Source organism: Pocillopora damicornis, chromosome 6, assembly GCF_964200805.1.
Source record: "Pocillopora damicornis chromosome 6, jaPocDami1.2, whole genome shotgun sequence".
Taxonomy (NCBI): domain Eukaryota; kingdom Metazoa; phylum Cnidaria; class Anthozoa; order Scleractinia; family Pocilloporidae; genus Pocillopora; species Pocillopora damicornis.
In genome coordinates, this window is record NC_142675.1 from 9498929 (window position 1) to 9520769 (window position 21841).

The 21841-nt window shown below is 37.5% G+C and overlaps 1 protein-coding gene and 1 long non-coding RNA gene across 2 annotated transcripts; both read right to left on the reverse strand.

Annotated features, from left to right (window-relative positions):
• Positions 1–224: 224 nt before the first annotated feature.
• Positions 225–3434, reverse strand: LOC149043835 (uncharacterized). The gene is made up of 4 exons (XR_016188086.1): positions 3320–3434; positions 2473–2656; positions 1852–1984; positions 225–970 (listed from the first exon to the last, which is right to left on the reverse strand). It is a non-coding gene; the product is annotated as an uncharacterized LOC149043835 (long non-coding RNA).
• Positions 3435–15101: 11667 nt separating this feature from the next.
• LOC113677313 (uncharacterized) lies at positions 15102–19874 on the reverse strand. The gene is made up of 6 exons (XM_027194109.2): positions 19384–19874; positions 18119–18172; positions 17087–17183; positions 16565–16670; positions 15962–16071; positions 15102–15278 (listed from the first exon to the last, which is right to left on the reverse strand). The coding sequence occupies exons 1-6, from the start codon at positions 19451–19453 to the stop codon at positions 15266–15268; spliced, it is 450 nt and encodes a 149-aa protein (XP_027049910.2). The 5' UTR covers positions 19454–19874; the 3' UTR covers positions 15102–15265.
• Between the last annotated feature and the right edge of the window lie 1967 nt (positions 19875–21841).

Genomic DNA, 21841 nt, shown 5'->3' on the forward strand with positions numbered 1-21841 from the left:
GAGTTCCGTGGTATGGAGTTTCAGCATATATGTTCAGCAGCTCACGGAACGAAGGCAGGTAAGTGTTTTGCTATCTTGGACTTCTTGAAGCACCTTTGCGTTGTTCAATTTGATTATATAGCACTTTGCCTTGTTGTAATTATCTTATCTTATGAGAAATATGTCTTTGCTGCGTTAAATGTATCCGCTCTCTGTCACTAATATTCATCAAACATACCGCGTGATAATTCAAGCATATCGAGCTATCTTTAATATACAGTTCCAGTCTCTATCAGTTTTGAAGCATTTCGACGGACAAAGCCAAAGTTGTTGGTCATGCAATAACACGCATTTACACAGTTTCTAATTATCACCCAGTCAGTGTTAATTTGCTTGGCTTAAGGGAAATTTAAAACTTTATTAATAGTCTTAGGGAGTCAGGGAAACGTGGTTGTGTCACATAGACAATTTACCAGACCCCAGAAAGGCTCTGTAGTATTCGCATGAGCCCCACCCTCCTCAAAAGGCTCTCTAGTATTCTAACGATCCCCTTTCATTGACATTCAATTTCCTATATCCCCTCCCTCCCTTTGAACTCTTTTAGAGATGATGTATCCCTCCTCTGTCCCCCGTGGAAACCAAGGTATTCCCTCAACATCTTTCAACATCCCTCCCATAGGCGATACATGTACATAATGAATTGTCGCTAAGATAACTAATAGTCATGCGTACACTAAAACAGCTGATTTTCCAAAAGAATTCTAGTCGAAGTAAAGTGGAGAATTTTTTAAGAGAGGGATTGCTAGGGATAAAACGGTTGTACCCTTGTATCGCAGCTCAATGGAAATCATTATTAGTCTGTAATGTACAAAACATAATGTCACTCTACAGAACTGGAAGAAGTGCCTCCGTCTTTATCAATGATGGCTTCTAGTTTGCGCACCGGAAACTTGGTAAACTTGAACTTCGTTTCGTCCTCTTTGCTCGGATTCTGAAATAAAAGTATACATTATAAGTTTCTGTGCGTTACGAATTAGTATACTGTTGTAGAGAGCTATCTAAACTAATGATACTTCCCATTAAGAAGACTTTATGAATCGGTGTATTATAGTAGAGAGCTATCTAAGTTAATGATACCTCCCATTAAGAAGACTTTGTGAATCGGTGTTATATTTTAGAGAGTTATCTAAACTAATGATACCTCCCATTGAAAAAGACTCTCTGAATCGGTGTACTATTGTAGAGAGTTATCTAAACTGATGATACCTCCCATTGAAGAAGACTTTATGAATCGATGTACTGTTGTAGAGAGTTATCTAAACTAATGATACCTCCCTTTGAAAAAGATTTTCTGAATCGATGTACTATCTATCTAAGATAATAATACCTCCCATTTAAGAGGACTTTCTAAAAAGTTGACCAGGAAACAGATTCAAGGAAGGCGCTCTTTTGACTGGCTTCAGGGAGAACGCCACTGACTGGGTATGATTGACGGGGCCTTAACTCTGACAGACTTTATATAACTACTCGATTTCGCCTTTTGAACTGAGTGTCTTTCTGAACTAAAAGCCCTAAATGAGATGTGAGAATTGGCGATATGCAAATTACATGTGTGTTAGAAACAATGCATGACGAGTTTATTTAAAGAAATTTGAGGAAATAGAGGGATTTTTCTTTTAATAGGATCACAGTCTGGAGGCCTTAAAACCGCTGCTTTTTTTCTGGCTTCTTCTTCAAGAAGGTCTCAAGTTGCTTTCAATTAGGCTACATTTGAACGAAAATGGCACTTTCTTGAGAACCCTGTTCTATTTCTACTTCAAGTTCATATTAAATCAAATACACTGTTGCCTCTTATTCTTTCAAGCATCTTACCAAAGATTTTCCTGGAGTGGGCGACGTTTGTTCTTGTAGCCTCAGTCTCCTGTTATCCGCGTAACTCGGCCCAGGCTCTGTGTCATTAGCTCCATGTAAGTTAACCTTATATACTGCACGACTGCTGCTTATCCTGACAAGATACAGTCAATTATTTACTAAAAGTAAGTAGAAAACTCACTGAATTCATTGCACGAGGATCATAGGATCTTCACTTTATTTGCTGTTTAGTAAGGAATAGTTTGCGGGTGGCGTTGCCAATCAGATTGCCGCATTTGTGTAGAACACAAGTAAATTTGTATTAGTAGTGATTATTCCTAAAAGGGCTACGATGTATCATATCAATGAAAAATAAATTCGATTTTCTGTAATAAGAGCTTTTGTACGCGATAGCAACGGCAAAAATTGAATTTCTTTTTATCTACCATTAGATGTTTCTACACTCGAAAGAAGGATAAAATTTCTTTTACCGTAAATGGGAGTCTGTTTACAATTAGTAATTTACTCTTTCAAGGATAACTGAACAAGCTGGGAATCAATTATTGCCCGAGTCTTATTTTTCTTCAAATAACTACTGCCATCTGCTACGATGTGAATCTTGTAAAATGGATCAAAGCTTACTTTTTCATCATTTTGTTGAGGTTTTTTTGCTTGACACTGAAAGACGTCTCTCTGTAAAGTTGACAGGATTTGTTTCAAGTTATTTCATGTACACTGCTGCTTCGAAGTCTAAGATGGCATATCCCAAAGGCCTTCACGCCACTGCTCCTGGTCTGTGCGTGGTTAATAGTTGATCTGAAAACGTCTACGGAAGATGAATTAAAGTTTTTGCGAGGATTAGTTGAAATGAGGTATTGATTCCTAAATTTACTGCATCATGCAAACAACATGATCGTTAATTAAGTTGAACTATGCAGTTTCTGAATGTGTTAATACCTTTGATGCGAAGGAATATCTCAAACAAACTTTGAGTTTAGAACATTTGCTGGGGAGCTGTTTTTAAGATATTATCGCTGTTTTGAGCACAATTTATTGTTCACTTTGAAATTAGAGTAATTTCCGGTAACTAGCGGTGCCGGGGGTACCTTTAAAAGAGAGAGTGCTGTATGTATCACACGTTGGAATTGCCTTTTGTATGGAAGAATACATTGATCCAACAACCATTAAGTTTCATCACATTTGCTATAGGGAATGTTTTAGAGGTATTGTCACTATAATAAGAAGGAAATCTGGTTCAACTTAAAATCAGAGTAATCCTCAGATATTCTAAGCGGTGGATACTCTTCAACAAGAGACAGTCCTGGCAATGTTCCATTTCAATTCAGCGAAAACCCTGTTTACCGCTTGAAGACCAAATTCCTTCGTAGTTCAGCGAAAGAGAAAAAGCAACAAAGACATTTTTGTTTTACAATCACCATCGCGATGAAATTCGACGGGCCAAAGGTAACAAAAGATTGTGTAGACTTACCCCCAAAAGAAGGACTCAGTAATTTTAAGCCGTTTCCTATCGATGAACAGTAGAATCAATTGCTTGTAAGTAATGCTTCTTTACTTGTCGTGTCACATTTGACTTTGTTTGCTCTGGTTTAGGAATATTTGTTTGATTAGGCATATTACGCAATAGAGAATTAATGATTTGAACAAAAGGAATAAACTGCTACCTTCGATCTGAAGGTCAGGATTCGCCTGCTTTATCGTTTTGCCTGTTTTTTTGTTTTAAGAAAATGATATACTGTGACGGAGGAAAGAGACTAAGAACATCAAATTCTTTCTTAGAGGCGCCATGATTTTTTCTCAGCAAAGAATCAACGAACCTCTCTCCCTTCGTGATCAAGTACAAACACCAGCCTACCCCTCAAAGAACAAATTGAAAGTGTCTATTTCAATGAACCGTGGCAGACATGAATGCCAGCGTCATGCTAATTTTATTCTAAGTTTATTAAGCACCTTTAAACACGTCACGTAATTATTTTCTCATATGTCTATCTCGATTGTTCTATTTATTCACTTATATTCAACAAAAAGAGAAGCCTTGACTGTGCTGTTGAAAGCACGCAGGAAGCGGCTAGAAAGAAGTGTAGGGAGAAACACTCGACTACGTCTCGTGTTTCTCCCCACTTCTTGAGTGTTTTAGCCGCTTCCTAAGTGCTTTACAACAGAACAGAGCACAGTCAAGGCTTCCCTATTTGTTTTATAATAAAGAAATCGTTACATTACCCACGCATTACATTCAATTTTCAAAAGCGAATAACAGTGCCGCCAGGACACTCCATAACATTGCACGCTACAATAAGCCAATCAGAATCCTTGTTAGAATAGTCCAAATAATCGGATTGGTCGAACAAGATTAAAGGTGTCAAAAATGTCAAACTATCAAAGTTCACAAACCATCAAAGTTCACAATCTGCAATAGTTTACAAACTGAAATAGTTCGGCAGGTCGAATTTAACACTTATGCCTAAATGTTTTTTCAGTCTCTAATGCAGAATCTGAAAGTGAGATAATCAGTGAAATCCGACCGAATTGTGGCTCATAAAAATCAGCAATTCTTGTCACATTAAAATTAAAAAACAAACTGCGCAAGGGGTGTGTTTTATAAATGAACAACAGCTGAATTCACAGGAACATGAAGATTGCCTGGGATGACAGCGCCGTGAAACTGGGCAGCTGTAACTGATGTGGCCTTTCCCTCAACGCACCCAAAAAGATATCAGAGCAAGCTCTTAGTTGTTTACTCGAAGGGTGGTCGATGTAACTTCTGAGTCTTGCTTCACTTCACAGAGATCGCGCGGTCGCTCTGACAACGTCATGATTAGTATGAGTTTTAACATTCATCCCCGTGTGGCTATATCTTTCATCATCCTTGTTTTTTTCTGTTTTGAACACGAAACTCGGACTGTCCATTTCGTTTCCTCTTTGAGGACTTTCGTCTCTTCTCACGTTACTATAACGTAACTTACGGCGCCTGATATGTTTACAAACCTTTGTTTGGTTCCTCTGTTGCTACTTGCCGGCTCGCTTGTTCCAATATTTCACTTTCAATTGATGAAAAAAGCTAGAGAGAAGTCCCGGAAAAGGTCGGACACAGTACAATTTGGCAGATGGTGTGACAGCCTTAGGTCAGCTCTATGCTTTGTACTATGATAGAAAACGCTCATTCAACCAATGACAACGCGCGTTACATCCGAACTTTATTATAGAACAAAATGAAAGTCCAAGAGTACGACCCTAGATAATTTATTTGTATAGACAATATGATCTAGCATGAATCTTCACATAACCATGTTTCTCTAGAGAGGACTTTGATGTATTATCAGTTTCTTTTTGCAGTTTAAAGTTAATATTCCTTCGCATTTTCGCCACAATATCCTCGTGTACATTTGTATGATTTAGTTCTGGGTATTTGCAATTATTTCACCATTTCCCCAAACACATTTCATCAAATTGGGGTCAACGCTAAACCAGAGCGATTGAAAAAGAGTATCTGACAATTACATCGAAACCATAGCTGAGCTGAACTTAAACTTGAACCACATTTGTGCCATTAAAAAGAACACAGCGTATTGCTTGATGACGTTAAGTCACATGTAATCATTTCGCACGCTTTGAGTAACCATCTCAACAAGAATACCTATAGATGCTAAGCTTTCACCTTAAATATCGATCCAAAAATCTGTTTGGATGTTAACATTTACCAATGAACACCAAAGCTGGCCGTGATAACATCCATTACAGTAATGAAGGTTTCCAAAGAAACTGTGGTGCTGCGTCTGTGGGAGAGAATTATAGGGTATGCGTAATTAAGTATTATAAATTGAGTTGATAACGTAAATTGGCCACTGTAAAGAGTTTTAAAGCTGACGTTTCGAGCGTTTAGCCCTTCGTCAGAGCGATTTGGATGAATTGTGGGTTGTAAGTGTTTGTATGCAAAAAATGGAGCTCCCCTATTGGTGGGAATATAAATAGGAGAAAAAAAAGATTGAAATAATCTTTTTCTGATTTTTCAGGCCTTATTTTCTCTAATGTTCATCTCTTAAACCGCAGTTTACATATCATTATGATTATCATATATTTACAGTCATTGATTATGATTAGGGAAAACACTGGACCAACAAAAGTACCATTAACTGAACCTATTTTTTCATCCAAAATTATACGATTTTTTTTCAGTTTCAACCGGAAAATGCTAAGTGGATATTGCGTAGAAAACTCTCAAAGCTTTTAATGTTAGTTGGCAGGAACTCTCGGCGTGTTTCACACGCATGATGAAAAGTAAGTAGTTCCGGTGCTCTTAAAATGTACTCAACTGTATAACGACTAATAATAAAGGAGGTAAGTTTCCGAAGAAACAGAGGTGCTTCATCAGTGGGAAAATATCGCAGATAATTTAGTGTTAACAACTGAGTTGAAAACGTAAATTGAAGCAAGTTATGCTGTTAATGGCATAGGCGGAGGTACACTTAAAGTGATCAGTGATCTTACAAGATATCTCGGGTCCTGATATTTTCTCTGCGTTATGAATGAAAGGACAAGTTTTGCATCGTGAGCGAGCGCATTTGAAAGTTCCAGATAGGTCATTGGTTTGATTTGGTCATTTGGTCATTGGTCATTGGTCATTGGTCATTGGCCATTGGTCATTGGTCATTGGTCATTGGTCATTGGTCATTGGTCATTGGTCATTGGTCATTGGTCATTGGTCATTGGTCATTGGTTTGATTTGGTCATTTGGTCATTGGTCATTGGTCATTGGTCATTGGTCATTGGTCATTGGTTTGATTTGGTCATTTGGTCATTGGTCATTTCAAACCATTGTCATTTATTGTATAACCAGCACTTTTTGCAATAAGTTATACGTTGGTGGAACAGGAAAACGACTAAGTGACCGATTCCGAGAACACCTTCACGACGTAGAAAGAAATGACAAAGACGCATCCAAACCAGTCACCAGACACTTTCATCTCCCCAATCATTCTAAACAACATATGGCAGTTTGCGGCCTTTCATTACATCTAGGCAGTTCAGAAAGCCGCAAAACACCAGAACAAAAGTTTATCTTCCAAATCGGCACTTTTAATCCCAACGGTATCAACGAGCACTTTTCATTTAATTAATGTATTCTTGTTTTCTCGTCACCATATTCCCACCAATAACGTAGCTCTACTTTATGCATATAAACCCACACAACCCACAATTCCGAAGCGTCAGCCTTTTAACTCTTCACGATGGCCAATTTACGTTTCAACTCAACGTTGTCAACAAAGTTGATAATTTAAATTGGCCTTCATAAAGAGTTTCTACAGCTGATTTTTCGAGCGTCAGCTCTTCGTCAGAGCAAAAGACGAAGAGAAAACGTTCACAACGTCAGCTGTAGAAACTCTCTATGGTGGCCAATTTACGCTATTAACGTACTTAATAAGACCAGAGTACCTTGTGTTAGAAGTAAATTCTCTAACACTCGTTGTTTGTTTGGTTGATTCTTCTTTAATCTCTTTTCTTCTCAAGTTGTAACAACGGGGACTAACTCCTATCTTATGAGAAAAGGGAGGGTCACCGTTTATAAAAGTGACACTGCAGATGACACTATTAAGCTGTCAATCTTCTTGTATCGTCATCATTCCATCTCAGCCAGCGAATCACGTTAGATTACGTATGACAGTTTCTGCTTACTAGGTATGCGCCTTCGTGTTATTTGCGCAGTTAAGATAAGGCTTCTAAAAGGAATAAGACGTAATCAACCTGCCTTTTTATAATCCCCTGCAGGAATGGTTTAAAGTAATAAGACCATAGTAATAAGACCAACTTGTGATACCCCTGCCGATGCATCACCACTGTTTCATAAGAACTTTCTCCCCTTTATGCCTTTGTGTAACAAACAGAACCTTCACTGAAAATAGCTAAGAGATTTGAACGTTTTACTGTTCATTTCTTTCACTTTATCTTCCAACTTTTTCGAAGTTGAACGAAGATGAATTTCATCTTTCTTTTGCGCAGACGAAGACTTGCACTGGTAACGTATTTTCTATGCGGCATTAATAATAAGGATAACCTATTTTTTAAATTAAAAATTGCTTGATTACAATAATTCCATTAGAAAATGATCGATCTTTTGCACTATTTCGTTGCGAAAGTTCTATTTTTTTTCCTCTTTCCGTGAGGTGTGCATTAACATCCTCTCTTTATCTAACATCAGCGATGTTCTGCTTCTCAAGAGAAAGTCAGAAGAGTTTCAGTGGAAAGTTCTTAACAAAACTACCTTCTAATTATATACACTACGTGCAATAACCACACAGTAGTTATGGCTCATTTCCCTAAATGTGAGGAGTTTTCCGGCGGTTTTTCGAAATCAAGTCACCAGGTGACGAAAGGCGGGTGCTGTTAACAATTAGCTGTTCATGTTTGCGAAGAACAGATCAAAACAGTACGCCATTGTTACATAGAATCTATGGTTCATGTTTTGACCGCTTTGTAGGTTGGGAACAACTCGGATGCTTCAGAAAGAGAATTGTGGGAAAATACCATTCAGTAAGTCAACTCAACACAATTCACACGGAAAAGCGTGTTTCAAAAGTCCTACATTGCAGTTAACTCGATATTTAACACAAGCTTAACTGTCTGATCGTGCTCTTCACCGCTTGTTTTACCTCTCTTATCCTCCAGCAATAAAGAATCGGGTTTAGAGTTGAATTAAAGTACAGAATTGTTATCGTACCTCGAAGAAATAACACACCCCAGGCAGTCGGAGGTATTATTCTGTTTGTTAGCAGCATGCCTACAAACATGTATGGAAGGTAGCAAAAAACTAATGCTAGCTGCACGCATACTATACTAGAAACCGTCTTCTTATATCGTGCTATGTTCAGTAAAATTGCTTCTCCATTTTGTGGTTGAGGTCGTGGTTGTGGCAAGTGGATCTGTACTTGACGTTGTTGATGTCGGAGACGGCGATATATCTTCGCGTAAGAGGTTAAGGATACTATTATGGAGAGTGACATCAAGGCAATAAGTATGGAGCGGGCTGTTTCAACGTATCCTGTGCTGTATCTCAATCCAATGACTGCACTGCTCAGCAACCAAAAACAAAACAACAATAGTCCGACACGCCTGAATGTAACAACTTGAGGATATCTCAGCCCTAAAAGGAGAGCGAGAAGCCTGTCCACACATATTGCGGTCGTTGTAAACACAGAAACTGTCAGCAAAAGAATACCCATCGAGGCAGAAACTTGATTACTAAGGATTTTGAGAATTATATGCATTTCAACTGCCCCTGGTATGAAAGTTATAGCCAGAAGAGGCTGGGTAGTAAGTCCAACGGCAAGATCAGTGACTGCCAAACATCGAAATAACAGCTTTGTTTGAGGTCGAATAGAATTCACCTTACGAAGGGCAAAGAGGATCACGACATTGCCCAGGAATGCGGTGATAGAAAGAGAGAAGTTTAGAGCGGCAAGAAATACTGAAAAACTTGATAAGACCATGATTGAGCGACGATATTCTTTTTGGCTTAGATGCTGCACATCAATTAACTGACTCTGTCCATCTATGTCGCGAGTAAATGGAACTCCATTTATTGTAAAAAAAAAAAAAATCGAGACAAAGGAAAAAACTTAAGAGCTTCCGCCAAAAGCTTTTGCTTAACCTCTCGAGGCCATCTTTTGTTCAATATCCGTCGTAATAGAGAAAAGTTTTGTTCTTAGGTGCATTTAGCTCTGGCTTTCTATGATTAATGCAGTCATCTTCAAAATAATCAGTCTTTCAGTTATGGTGTACAGTCCTCGTGGGAACATAAAAGGCTATAGAACCATGTTTCAAGTATTTCATTTGAATTTTCTTTCATTGAGCTCATCTGTTCGTCTTCTTGCGATGGCTTTTTACTAAGTTATTGCTCAAGTGGTCATCCAGCATTATTTTAGTCAGTCCTTTGACAAGAATTGTATAGCACTCTTAACCCGTAAAAGGGAAGGTGCCTAATGATCCTGATCAGAATGGTTATTAAGCATCTGGTTTAAAAAGTGAAAAAAAGTGGAGTTTTTAATAAACTTTCTTCCTTTCCATTCAATCGCAAACGAACAATTAATTAATATGAAATAATCCCCCTCAGAGAAAGCAGTCAGTCCAACCCTCTTCATTTTGGTCCTTCCTATTAATACGCAAATTATCTTCAACTTCCATTTCATTCGTTACTGATCATGATTCTCTGTAAGCTTCAACTTTAATTTCCGTTTGTTTTCTCGAATGTGGTACTTATACTCAGTAAACAAAGGCAGAACTTTATTAAAATTCATAGAATACTTAAAAGCTCTGCGTAAAATATTTGCCAACGTTTCGAAGTTTCTTCACGTCAATACCAAGTCAAATGTGAAAACGAGAAACGAAAACAGACAAGGTAACTCAACAAAAGAGAGATTGTTCTCTGTCCTTATGGGTCCAATTCCCAGAGGCAAAATGCTATATAACTGAGTTTCAGGTGAAGAGTTTGGCGAGAGTTTAGTGTTCAGCGAAGGTATGATTTCTCGAATAAAAACAATTTCGTAGATCAAACGGTCAAATTTGCTGGTTCAATTAATTTGCGAAAAGCAACCAGATTTTTTATCAGTTCCGTAAAACAAGAGAGACTTTTTTTACTCTGCCAAATTGGTCGAGGTTTACCAAATTTCAAAGGCGCCGTCGTCCTGCCTCGGAGCTGGAAAAATTTATGTCAGGCGTGAAATCTGACAGATTTTTCAATTTACAAGCTACTATTTGAAGGTAAACGTCAATCAAGAGAATTTGATCTCACTTTCAGGCAGGCTGAAACCTGTCACAATATTTTACAATTGTTATGCGACATTCAAACGGTGAAGATGTAATATATCAAACACGAGGAAGAGTGTTTCATCCGATATTCAAACACCGAGAAGTGGTTGAGAAAACGAGGCACAGCCGAGTTTTTTTAACCAACTTCAAGGTGTTTGGATATCGGATGAAACACCCTTTCGAATGTTTGATATAGCTTCTCAAACCATTAATAATTCTTGGAGAAAATCAAAGCAAAAGTTCACCAGATTTTATGATAATTAAGATCACATATCCAAACCTCCTTCACGGTTGTAATTTCCTTTGTTTTCTCAGCATGAATTATTGAGTTTGAGAAGGAAGATTCGTATCTCGGGATGCCGCTTGACAATCAGAACTCAAAATACACCTTTAATGGCTGCCAAGTTCACGTTTCCAGCAGTATCTTGAGCCTGTTTCATGCACGTCCATGTGACTGACAGCTTGTGGTTAACAACTATTTTGCTATGTTCCAATGCGCCCACGAATGAAGCGCGAACCATAGAGTTTAAATTTGGGTTCGAGTTTGGGTAAGACTCCAATGGGAACTTCGATTTGAAATTATTTTAAACGGGAAAATGAAATTTACATCAAGAGCTGAAGAAATAATTATTTCTCCTGGAAGAGAGTGTCACGAAACCTCAGACCTTAGAAAGTTAAACCTCGGACTCCCGAAAAACTCGGACCCCTCATTCAATCTTTGCACGATTTAAAATTTAGTGTGTTCAACGATTTAAATCGCAAAATATAGCACGGCCTTTATTTACATCTTTTCCATGAGAGTTAGCTTTGGTCTTTTCTGGTAGAAAGAAATGAGGAGATGGCAAAATTTGATTGCATTTTTTTTTTTGGCGAAATGAAATAATACACTTGTGAAATTTCTCTGAAAATGAATGTGTTGCGTGAATAAATGTATGGAAGGGATACCCGCGTTATCTTTTAATTTTTGTCAAGTGTTTGGCCATGGAAGTGTCATTCCTCAGATACCAAATATTTCTAAGGTTTTAAAAGGTTTGCACGAATAATGAAAGTCGAAATGGTTTATTGGTGACTATAACTTGCGAAAGATCCCTTTGTTTCGAAGGATTTTCCGTTGTAGCTTACTCTCCTTGTGTTTGTACTTTGCAAGTCTCTGAGTTTGACTTGTAAAAAGAAACAAAATGTAGAAAGGTGATTAAAATTATTGTTTTTATTCAGATTCTTTAGATTGCCTGCTAGTCATGGTTACAACCGCAAAAATGGACAATTTCCTATTCAATTTCCTATTATGTCACTCTCAGTGACAAATTGTGCAACGCTTTGATAAAAACCTATATCCGTGCTCTACATCTCAGAATATGTAAGCAATTTTATTACCTAATCAACCACGTAAAAAAAAAATTGAAAAAACAAAATGCTACCTCGAATTCACCTAGCTATTTGGAAATTTTTGCTCATAACGCAGTATTAAAAAGCGTTAGAAAGGAGATAATCCAACGCCTCAGTTTTCATTTACGTTCCTTGCTAACTTTTACTTTTTCGCATCACAGTCAAATTCACACTGTTAAAACATCTGCCTCTCTATGGAAGGTTTCTTTTTTCGCGTAAGGATATAATTATCATTCAATTATTCATTTATGTCAGAATTTACCTGTGTAACGCGGGTAACGAGATTCAAATCAATTTTTTCGAACTATTTCAATAAAACACAACACGTAATTCGAAGTTCAACTCGACCACGAATCCATACTCGAGCATACCTCACGAAATTTTGCGAAAACAAATTTTGTCGAAACTTTTGATGGAGCCAAACGAATATTGTCAGCGTAGTGCACCCGGACCAAATTAAGTTTGAATCGTACAAATTACATTCAAACGATGCTTTGTGTGTTGACAATTGCAGGCCCAATTTCTTTGAAGCTTAGATCTTGTGATAAATTTAATGCTGACAAGATCTTGGACCCCGCTGATTTCATTTCGTGCTGAGGGCAATCGGCTGATTTCTGGTCTATAAAGATAACTCAATGTACCTAATTGATCGTGGGGCCTTAGCTACGAAACCATCGCTTGACTAATTTAGTTTGAAAAACTTCTCTAGTCGAAGAAGCGCGGTGTGCTCGTTCAACCATTGAGATTTCTAATCTCCTTTTGTTGTTGGTCTCTCGAAGCACGATTTTCTACTGCTGGAGGATCAGAGAAGTGAAATAAACAGTTAAGGACACAATAATAATAAAAAAAACAAAAAACAACAATGCCGTTGGTAATCAAGTTTGATGTTACACGGGGGTTTTAAAGAGCAAAATAGCATGGTTTTTAACAATTTTTTGTTACTTTTAACAAAACAAAGGACAAGGAAGAAGACTAAGAAATTTTCAGTAGTTTTAAATGGGTTAAAGTAGTGATCGAAATTTAAAATTGGCGAAAATACCAAATACGTACACGTGCGCGACATCCGCGAAAGATTTGATGACATTTGAGAAGAATGAAGCGCCATCCTCGTTTGACCTCTGGGTGTGCAGTTTAAAAATTACATAGATCTTACACAGAAAAATTGTGCTGATGGTTGTTCCCGTTAAAATGAGGATAAGAGAAGTCGAGGCCGTTGTTCTCCTCGCTGCCATCATGGGGAATGGATTTGTTCATGGCAAAGAAGATAACAGTGGAATCTACGATACAGAATTTGCGTTATTCGGCGTACTGATAATAGCTTTATTCTGCTTGGGTGGCGTTTATCTGTGCTGCTATTTCACTTGCTGTCATGAGTATCTGTGCACCGCTTCAGAAGATGTAGGATGCTGTTCAGACGCAAGGGTTAAAGAAACGATAGCTGAAAAAATGGACAATAGAAACGTGAAAATTGGTCATTCACAACTGTCTCCAGTCTAACGGGCTTGGATTGGAAATTCACGGCGAATAATTTTTCTTTCCACCAGGCCATATTGTTATAGGACTATTAAATACTCAGCAGGCTCATCTAAAAAACTGTTCTTTCTACGAGAATCCCGGACCGTTAGATGTCCTGTTACTGGAAACAGGATATTCTGGATTGTGGATGAACGCGCATAAAGACAACACCAGGTACATGCTACGCAAAATAAAAATGGCGCCGAGAAAATAAACTCAAAGTAGTCCTTGGTCTTAGGTGGTAGAGATTGTGCACTCTTTTAAATCCAGTAACTATAAAATCTACGCTGGGAAGTGAGATTGCTCAAGACCTATTTTATTAAACAATCCTGACATTCACAGAATTATACTCCATTTTGTTGTCAACGACAATGTTTGCAGTTCAACCTGAGACTCTCTCGTTTGGCTTAAAATAAACTGATTCCCTGCATGCTCGTTACAATTTAGACAGTTGGTGTTTTCTTGAGACATAATAGATTGAGGGTATTTCTGCAGTTTCATCCCTGTCACTTGCGCTTGCTCGCACTTTGAAACTCACGACATCATGATAAATGTTTATGACATTCGGATATCTCATTATTCAAACGTAAAATTTTCCCCTCGCGTAGTAAGCGTACCACTGAAGACATCTTCGTCGTTATGGTGATAGGCTTCATCTGCATGATATTCCTTGCGTTTATAGGGCTTTTACCCTTAAGCAATATTGCCGAAGTTGAAATCGTCTTTTTTCTCGACAGAAACGACATTTTTTAAAGCAGTGTTAATATATATGCATTGCTTTTGTGCAGAGGAAACTGAAGTTAAGCACATTCGTTGTTCCATCAGGTGAACGTCTTGTGCGGAATATGTGTATTCAAATGATATCTAGTTTAAATATTTGATTACAGGTAGCTAGTCCATACTTGCAACACGAGCCTCCGTGAATTTGCACAGTGGCCAAAATATGAAGATGAGAATAAAAAATCGTGTTTTCGACCAAAAAAAGCTGAACTAGTTTTGAATAAATACAAAGTTATCTAGCTTAAGTGGTCTTTGCGTCGAGTGAGTTTCTAGATTGATTTAGGTCCGTTTTGCCTTTTATTTATAGACTGATATTTTCATATTTACGGGGGCTTATTTTCCAAGCTAGGGCTACCTGTAATTTGACCGATACCTATATGATGACATAACAACATATGGCCACTCTGAGTTTCCAATCGGTTTTATCTTTTAGAACCGATAGTGTCAATCACTGATTTTTGAGCTTCCTCATCAACGCTGATATCGGTACCAGCCAGGGAAGAATAACATTCAATTTACTATCAGAAAAAAAGAACTGTATGCCGCGAGCCCTTGTAACATCATCTATATTTTGATCGGATATTTTTTCGTTGCAGTGTATATCAGCAAAGAGCCTATACCTGTTAGAAAAAAGCGATGACGGCTAACCTACGATAAAGTGTTTTTTTTATAATCGTATAGCAAAACAAGTGTTTAGTGCTTCCACCGAAGAAAACGCTTTCCTAATTATCTGAGATGCTACAGTTTATTCGATAAGGGCAAATGCATCGAGCTAAAAAAATAAAAATATATTTTATTACTTGAAAATCTAAATTAACAAGAAATTATGTTTCTTGATCTATGATAAGCTTAAATGACCGCCCAGGAACTATTGTAACTACAACTATGCTAGAATCCTAGGAAATTCTGAATCGGTTCCCGGTGCCCAGCACCTAAATTAGTACAAGCCCCTGTAGAGATAAAAGATGGTAGAATATTATTATTATTAGTATTGGAAACGAAATGGCATAGTGACTGGGTGACTGTAATTTTTTTAGACTTTTTCGCTGTCTCTTCAAGAGCTGTTTTCCTTAGTAATTTACTCTGTTAGGAAAGGTTCATCCTTCAACACCCATTAAAAAAAGGCTCATAAAGACTTAAGTCAAATCCCCAAAACGAAGGCTCTGGTAGTCGCTAAACATTTCACCATCTAAATATCTATTGAATATCAGTTGTTCCCTAATAACGAAGAAGAAAATGATGGAGAATTCCCCACCCTTTGCTGATTAGGCTTAGGCCTAAGTTTAAACAACTTTTCAAGAATCTGTAAACATCTTGCTTGTTTGTTTAATATCGCTTGGCCGCGAAATGGCAAATGTACGTAAAGGCTAGTCTTAAGCCCTTAAGATATTGGGTTCAACAAGAGTTGCATAAAGTTTTTACAACGATAAATAGCGACTAGTATGCGTGACATTCCAATGATTACTACTGCATTATTTATTTTACCCATGATATTTCGGTAACAGCTCTAAACTTGGTATTTTAAATTAGTAACATAAGTAGGCTTGGTAGTTTTTGTTCAGCATTAATACACGTAGTAGCGTTTCTTCTCGTTTTTTCGCTGTGTAACGTGATTCACTTTGTGGAAACTTACCAAATCTCCTGGTCTTTGCTTTGTGGGTTGTCAAAAATGGTAATTGGATTGGCTCTGATAGGTCCACCAACGGATGGAACGGCTCCAGAGATACGACGAGCGCGAGGATTCTGTAATGAGTCATTATTAACAATAAATTGCGGATAATATGATACCAGACTGTATTCGTATAAGGGATACCCCACCCATCTCCAAGGGGTGGATGGTCGGGGAGGTGGCGGGGGGGGGGCGATCCCTCCTTCATTTCCTCTGAAAACCACTGATCCGTCCACAAAATCCTTGGCTTCCCCCCCTTTCCCCCCTCCCCCCCCCCCCCCTACTGGATAAAAACAATGACTAATCCCTTAATCCCTTAGGAAAGAAGTAATAGCGAGAGATAATATTATTTTCTTTTGGTTACGGCAGTTGAAGAACAAGATGTCGCCTCGGTTATCGTAACGAGAGAAGGAACTGAAGGACGAAAAGGGGGGAGGGGAGGGGGTTGATGGTTCCTTATCTTCCCTCTCATGCTAAGAATGAAACTGTTTGACTTGATGTAGAATTTAAAGCGATAATGGGATCAACATGTTGGATCCTTAACATCTATACTGTATGACATTTTACCCCATTCGGCTCCTCTTTTTCTTCCAGCGCATTCTCATGGTACGATACTACAGGGTAAGAGCTGCCCAATTTATGTGATCCTCTGGACAAACTCATTACGTCCAACCTGAAAAGAAACATCCAAATGACTTGAACTACTCGCTCTTGAATGAAAATATAAACAAGCAGAAGTGATATGTTGGTGATAAAAGATCCTTGTTAGGCAAACCTCAGATGATCATGGCTGAGAATCCTCTGTGTGAAAAATGTGTAATGAGTAACAGTTTTTATCAACCTGAAACCAATGAATGGATAACATTCGGTGTGGCACAGAGGTCCACAGTGTCTTCTGTCATGTTCACGTGACTGAGATTATGTTAAATATACTCAAAAAGCGGTAGCAGGGGCAATAAATCACAGGAATCTATGACATTTCTATATGTTCACATATGATCAGACTGAGTTCAACCATCTTCTTTTAACAGGAAAAACAATTTTTAGGTTTAAGCTTTTGACATGTTTTATTAATTGAAAACTAGTTACCTTTTCTGGACCTTGCTCAGCTTACTAGCCAGACATACAATGACAATGCACTGGATAAAAAAGAAGAAGCAAACTGCTATGACACCAGCAATGATCACTGAAAGGGAAGAATAACATCCAATTTACTATCAATGTCAAATTGCAAAACGTTTTAGTACACTGGAGCTGCTGCATGTGCCTCGCAATTCTACACGAAGTTTTTTTCCTGTGTTCGTCGGCGTCAATGGAGGTGTGGTCGTTAAACCCATCAACGTAGCTGTAAAGTTGCGTTTCACGGAATGTACTCCCAGGCTGCCTGACGAATTTGGCCTGGGTTACGTATTGCTTTGGTCAGTACGTAATTTACAAGCCTTAAGGAGCTAATTGTTGCTGGCAAAAAGCGGCCACAAAAGCCACAATAGCCTCTACTGCTCTATGATTTCCCTTTAGTGAACCGAAATGTTGGATCATTTTATCCTCCAAACTTTTCTTAGAGCGGGAGTTTATAAAACCTTTATTAATAGGTAAATGGCACATGTAAGTTAAGCTAACCTCGATTAGACTGAAATATTAAATGACTTTATCCTTCAAACTGTTTTTAGAGTGGGAGTAAAGGACTTTATTAATAGGCAGATGGCATATGCACGTTAAGCTAACCTTCATCTTTGTGATGTAAAAATACTGCCATATATAAATTTAATCATGTAACGACATGCAATTCTTTGTTTTATCTTTTTGCTACTTAATTCATTCATCAGTTTGAGATAAAAATTCTTAAACGAGAGATATCAAATACCATGTTTACTTCATTTATCTATCGACCTGAAACCTACCATGCAATTCTTGGTGTAATTTCTATGGCACTGAGTAGACTCTGAGCATGCGTATTGACAAGGGTAATTTAGTATTGTCAACTGAGTTGATAACATAAATTGGTCACCGTAAAGTGTTTTAAAAGACACGGAAGACCACCAGATTATGGTAGTCGGTTAATAATTTGTGGGAAATATGCCTCCGAGTAATCGATATAATTAGATGCAATGGTAAACTTACGTATTTCGTTTAGTTTGTTACAGCATATTATTGAATCGGTGCAGTCTGCTGCGCCTGAAAGAAACATATATATATTTTGAGTCGACATGATTCATTGCACAATGCAGTATTTTAGTATTAATCATAAAAATTACGATTTCCTCGATTGTAATTGGTCTAAAAAAGCTCGTTATTCTCCTCTAAGTCACCTACCAAGTTATCATTGAACAGTTTGTTTGCGGAAGTTCAATAGGCCAATCAAATTCAAAGTTGTAGTTTAAATCAACAAATCACAACCTTGGTTCAATCACCATAGAAACAGTGTACATTTACGCCTCTTTTGTCAGTCCTTTAATTCAAATATTCCCTTTCTTTCATTACTTGGCAATTCTTCTTTTCTCGGAAATTGTATTCTTTATGATTAAGTCGTCCAATTCGGTCTTTAATCATACTCGTGATAAACAAATTGGACTCTAGCGGCGCGGTCGTTCGATTTTTGTCATCACTCGTATGATTACAGACCGAGTTGGACTCCACTCAGTCCTATTACCATGACATATGACTGAAATATAACTCATTTGAGTTTCTAACACTAGTGATTTCCCTTAAAAGTTATCAAGCAGCTTGTGTAGGAATCCTGCAATCTCGTCTTGACTTTTAAATTTCAGTAATTTCTCTATCAAATCAAATGTTTCGCAACATTGTTGTTGTATTCTAATTTTCGGCAAGGTTTCGGGAAAAAACTCCTAAAGGAATGTAAATTTAAGAGCAACACGCATGTTGAACATTTGAGAGTAGTGATGTTCGATTGTTTGCATAGATTTGCATGGCCTTTCGTAGAAAAACAAAACAATGAAAACACCTACACATTTTCGAAACTCTACAGGAAATTTCTAAACGACAGCTTGATATGAACGACGAAGGTAAATTAATTTTTTGTGCTTGAAACATATCTTTGTTTGTTTATGCAGGTTTAACAGTTTTTCATCTCTTGTCAATGGATCAGGTCAGTAACCTTCGGCAAAATTTAGAATCTTTGCGCGAAGAGTCGTAGAATCGTTGGCACGGACGAATTATTTCAAAATGGCGCATCTATCAATTGCGTGTGAACTGCGCATTTAACTCCTGTACTCGAAGGACGTTTGCTCAGAAAATAAAATAAGCTTACATGTATCATCACTTCATGTCTGTGAAAGAAGATCCACGAGACAGTTAATTTTGCCCTTTTTTCCTTTCTTTAAACATATTCGGCTCTAAATATTTTATTAAACAGTTAACTTACGTACCTTCGCTTAAAATACTGAGCAGCAAAATAACAAAGAGACAAGCCCTGTTGTTCATCTGTACCGCAAACATTTCTCTGCGCCTGACTGTTCGCTAAATTTCGCTAAATTTCAAAGAAAAAGAACTTATATCATAGATTAGTTGTGTTCAAAGTTTGTAGTCACTGAACCTTTGCAGGCAGATTTGAATAATGTCGCATTGGAATATGCAAGTTTTGCCACAGAATAGAGTCATCAGACCCAGCAAGACACTTGAAGCATGCATTGTGTTTTTTTTTAAGGAAACAAAGGACATCAGGGAAGCGTGGAAAAAACAAAGTGAAAACGCATAATATACCCAGTTTTTGAGTTGTCTGTTCGTCATAAACAGTGATACCTCCGTGTTTGAAATCAGTAAAAGTGCTCTTAAGGACATTTTCATCTCCGTTGATTCAAAACGAAAGATTGATTGCTTCTGTATAAAAATGAAATGAAAAAAAAAAAAAAAAAAGAAATCTAGAGAGGCGAACTACCGTGACGTGGATTTGACGTTGATAGTGAAATTTTCAACTAATCTTGTTGATTATTTTCAATTAACGTGTTCGTTCCAGCGTTACGTTTTGGCTGTTTTACAAAGCCAAAATAATCCAATTCACATGGCCAAATTTGCATTTGTAAACGATTCACCCAGTCATCGGTTAGTTTTCTGTGGTGTAATTTTAATTCAAAGGGGGTGAAAGTATCGTATCCATTTACTTGCTGGTGATCGAGTCATAACGATGGATCAACTGTGAAGTTAGATAACTCACAACAACTTTCGCTGTTTTTGCAAGACAGCCTTTATGAAATAATTGAGATTGCAGTGCCAAAGTAGGAACAGTGCCTTTGTCTGAAATTATGATTTCATTTTTATGTCATGTTAAAAAATGTTTGATGCAACTTACTGTTTCCTGATTATTTCTTGAAACCTCTTTGGTTCTACCTTTGCTATGGCAACAGCCAAGCATGTCGTGAAGAGCAAATAAATGTGGACTTAATTTCTGACCAGATTTTTATCATTCGTTTTATTAATTCGTAACAGACCTAGGTTATTTTTCATCATTTTTGACTGATTTATTCTAGAGTTAAAACATATCAGTCCTTTAGCACCCCTCGTAGAATCAGTGAACCATTCCAGATTTCTACTAAAAGACGCGTTTCGAAAGCACTAGATGAGTGGACCCGTTGTGGGGTGAAATTCTTGCCATTTTTTTTTTATTGTTAGTTAAAACTTTTTCGCCCACGGCCTCGTTTGGTTTACCTTGAGAATAATGTTGTGACCTTGACCATGCACATTCTTTCCATAAGTTCGATACAGCTGGGCAAATTTAGCACAAGTGATGAACGAGATTTTTAGACAACTTCTTTCAACTTTCCTCTCTTCACTTTCAAGATTAGCGGAATAAATCTCATTTTGTTTAGTTCAACAGAAGTAAACGTGTGCAGGAGATTATGTTATTATATATTAAGAAAATTTAGTTCTATAAATCATTTCATTCCTATCTATTTTGTTTCCAGTTAAGAGGCGAAGTAGGTTCGGATCGTGGCTCAGTTGTAATTTTGTAGAAACGACTCACTAAAGGAACGTGAATGGCCGAGGAATTCATTCCGTCAACCACACCTTCAAAGAAATGTCTGCTTAGTCGATCATAACAAAACCTTAGGCTTAATGCTAAACCTCCCGAAAAGCGTGGTTTTCTCAGCTTTTTCTCTTAAAGCTTGTGGTAACTCATAGGTTCCCGGCTTAAGCACAATGACAGACCGTTGGCGTCATTTCCTCCTTAAAATCGCCACATTTACACCAGCATATAAGATATTTTATGCAGCCTCATGTGCTTAAAATACTGCTGTCAGTTGTTATCAAATTTGCTGATACTGAGAGCAAAGCCCTTATGATCTTAAGTTTAATCTAATTTCACAGAATGCACCAGGCATCTATGAGTATCAGCCTAATCGCAAAGTTCTCATTTGTCGATGTTCTAAAGGGCATAACCAGCATTTTTCAAGGGAGGGGAGGGTACAGTAATGAATCTCTGCTCCCCATGCATGAAACTGATTAAATCGCCTCTCCTCCTTACAAATATACGGGTTTGTATCGAGGTATTTGTAAATATTCATGCTTTGTAAATTTTTCGAATTGAAACGCTTTTATATGTCATTGACTTAAATGGAAAAAAAAAACAAAACGTCACAACAGTTGTTGCATAGGCACCCTAATGTTCAATATTGTTAAATGTTGAACATTTGGTTTAAAAAACAATAACATTTCATTTTTATGACACCGATCCATTTTTCCACTAAATTTTCCGTTAAATTCAGAGCTTATTGAAATTTTTGTGATGAGTCTAATGTTATCATAGATGTGAATGCTATTGTTACATGTATGTTGTGAAATGTTTCCACGCACAAACTGATTTCCTGGATATATTATGAATTTAACTGT

What these genes read in the sequence shown, in the direction of transcription:
- LOC113677313 (XM_027194109.2), bottom strand. Translation starts at nt 19,453, where the DNA reads ATGTTTGCGGTACAGATGAACAACAGGGCTTGTCTCTTTGTTATTTTG. An exon ending in GCTCAGTATTTTAAGCGAAG is followed by an intron (nt 18,173 to 19,383) that starts GTACGTAAGTTA and finishes TGTTTCTTTCAG; the next exon opens with GCGCAGCAGACTGCACCGAT. An exon ending in TAACAAACTAAACGAAATAC is followed by an intron (nt 17,184 to 18,118) that starts GTAAGTTTACCA and finishes CTTCCCTTTCAG; the next exon opens with TGATCATTGCTGGTGTCATA.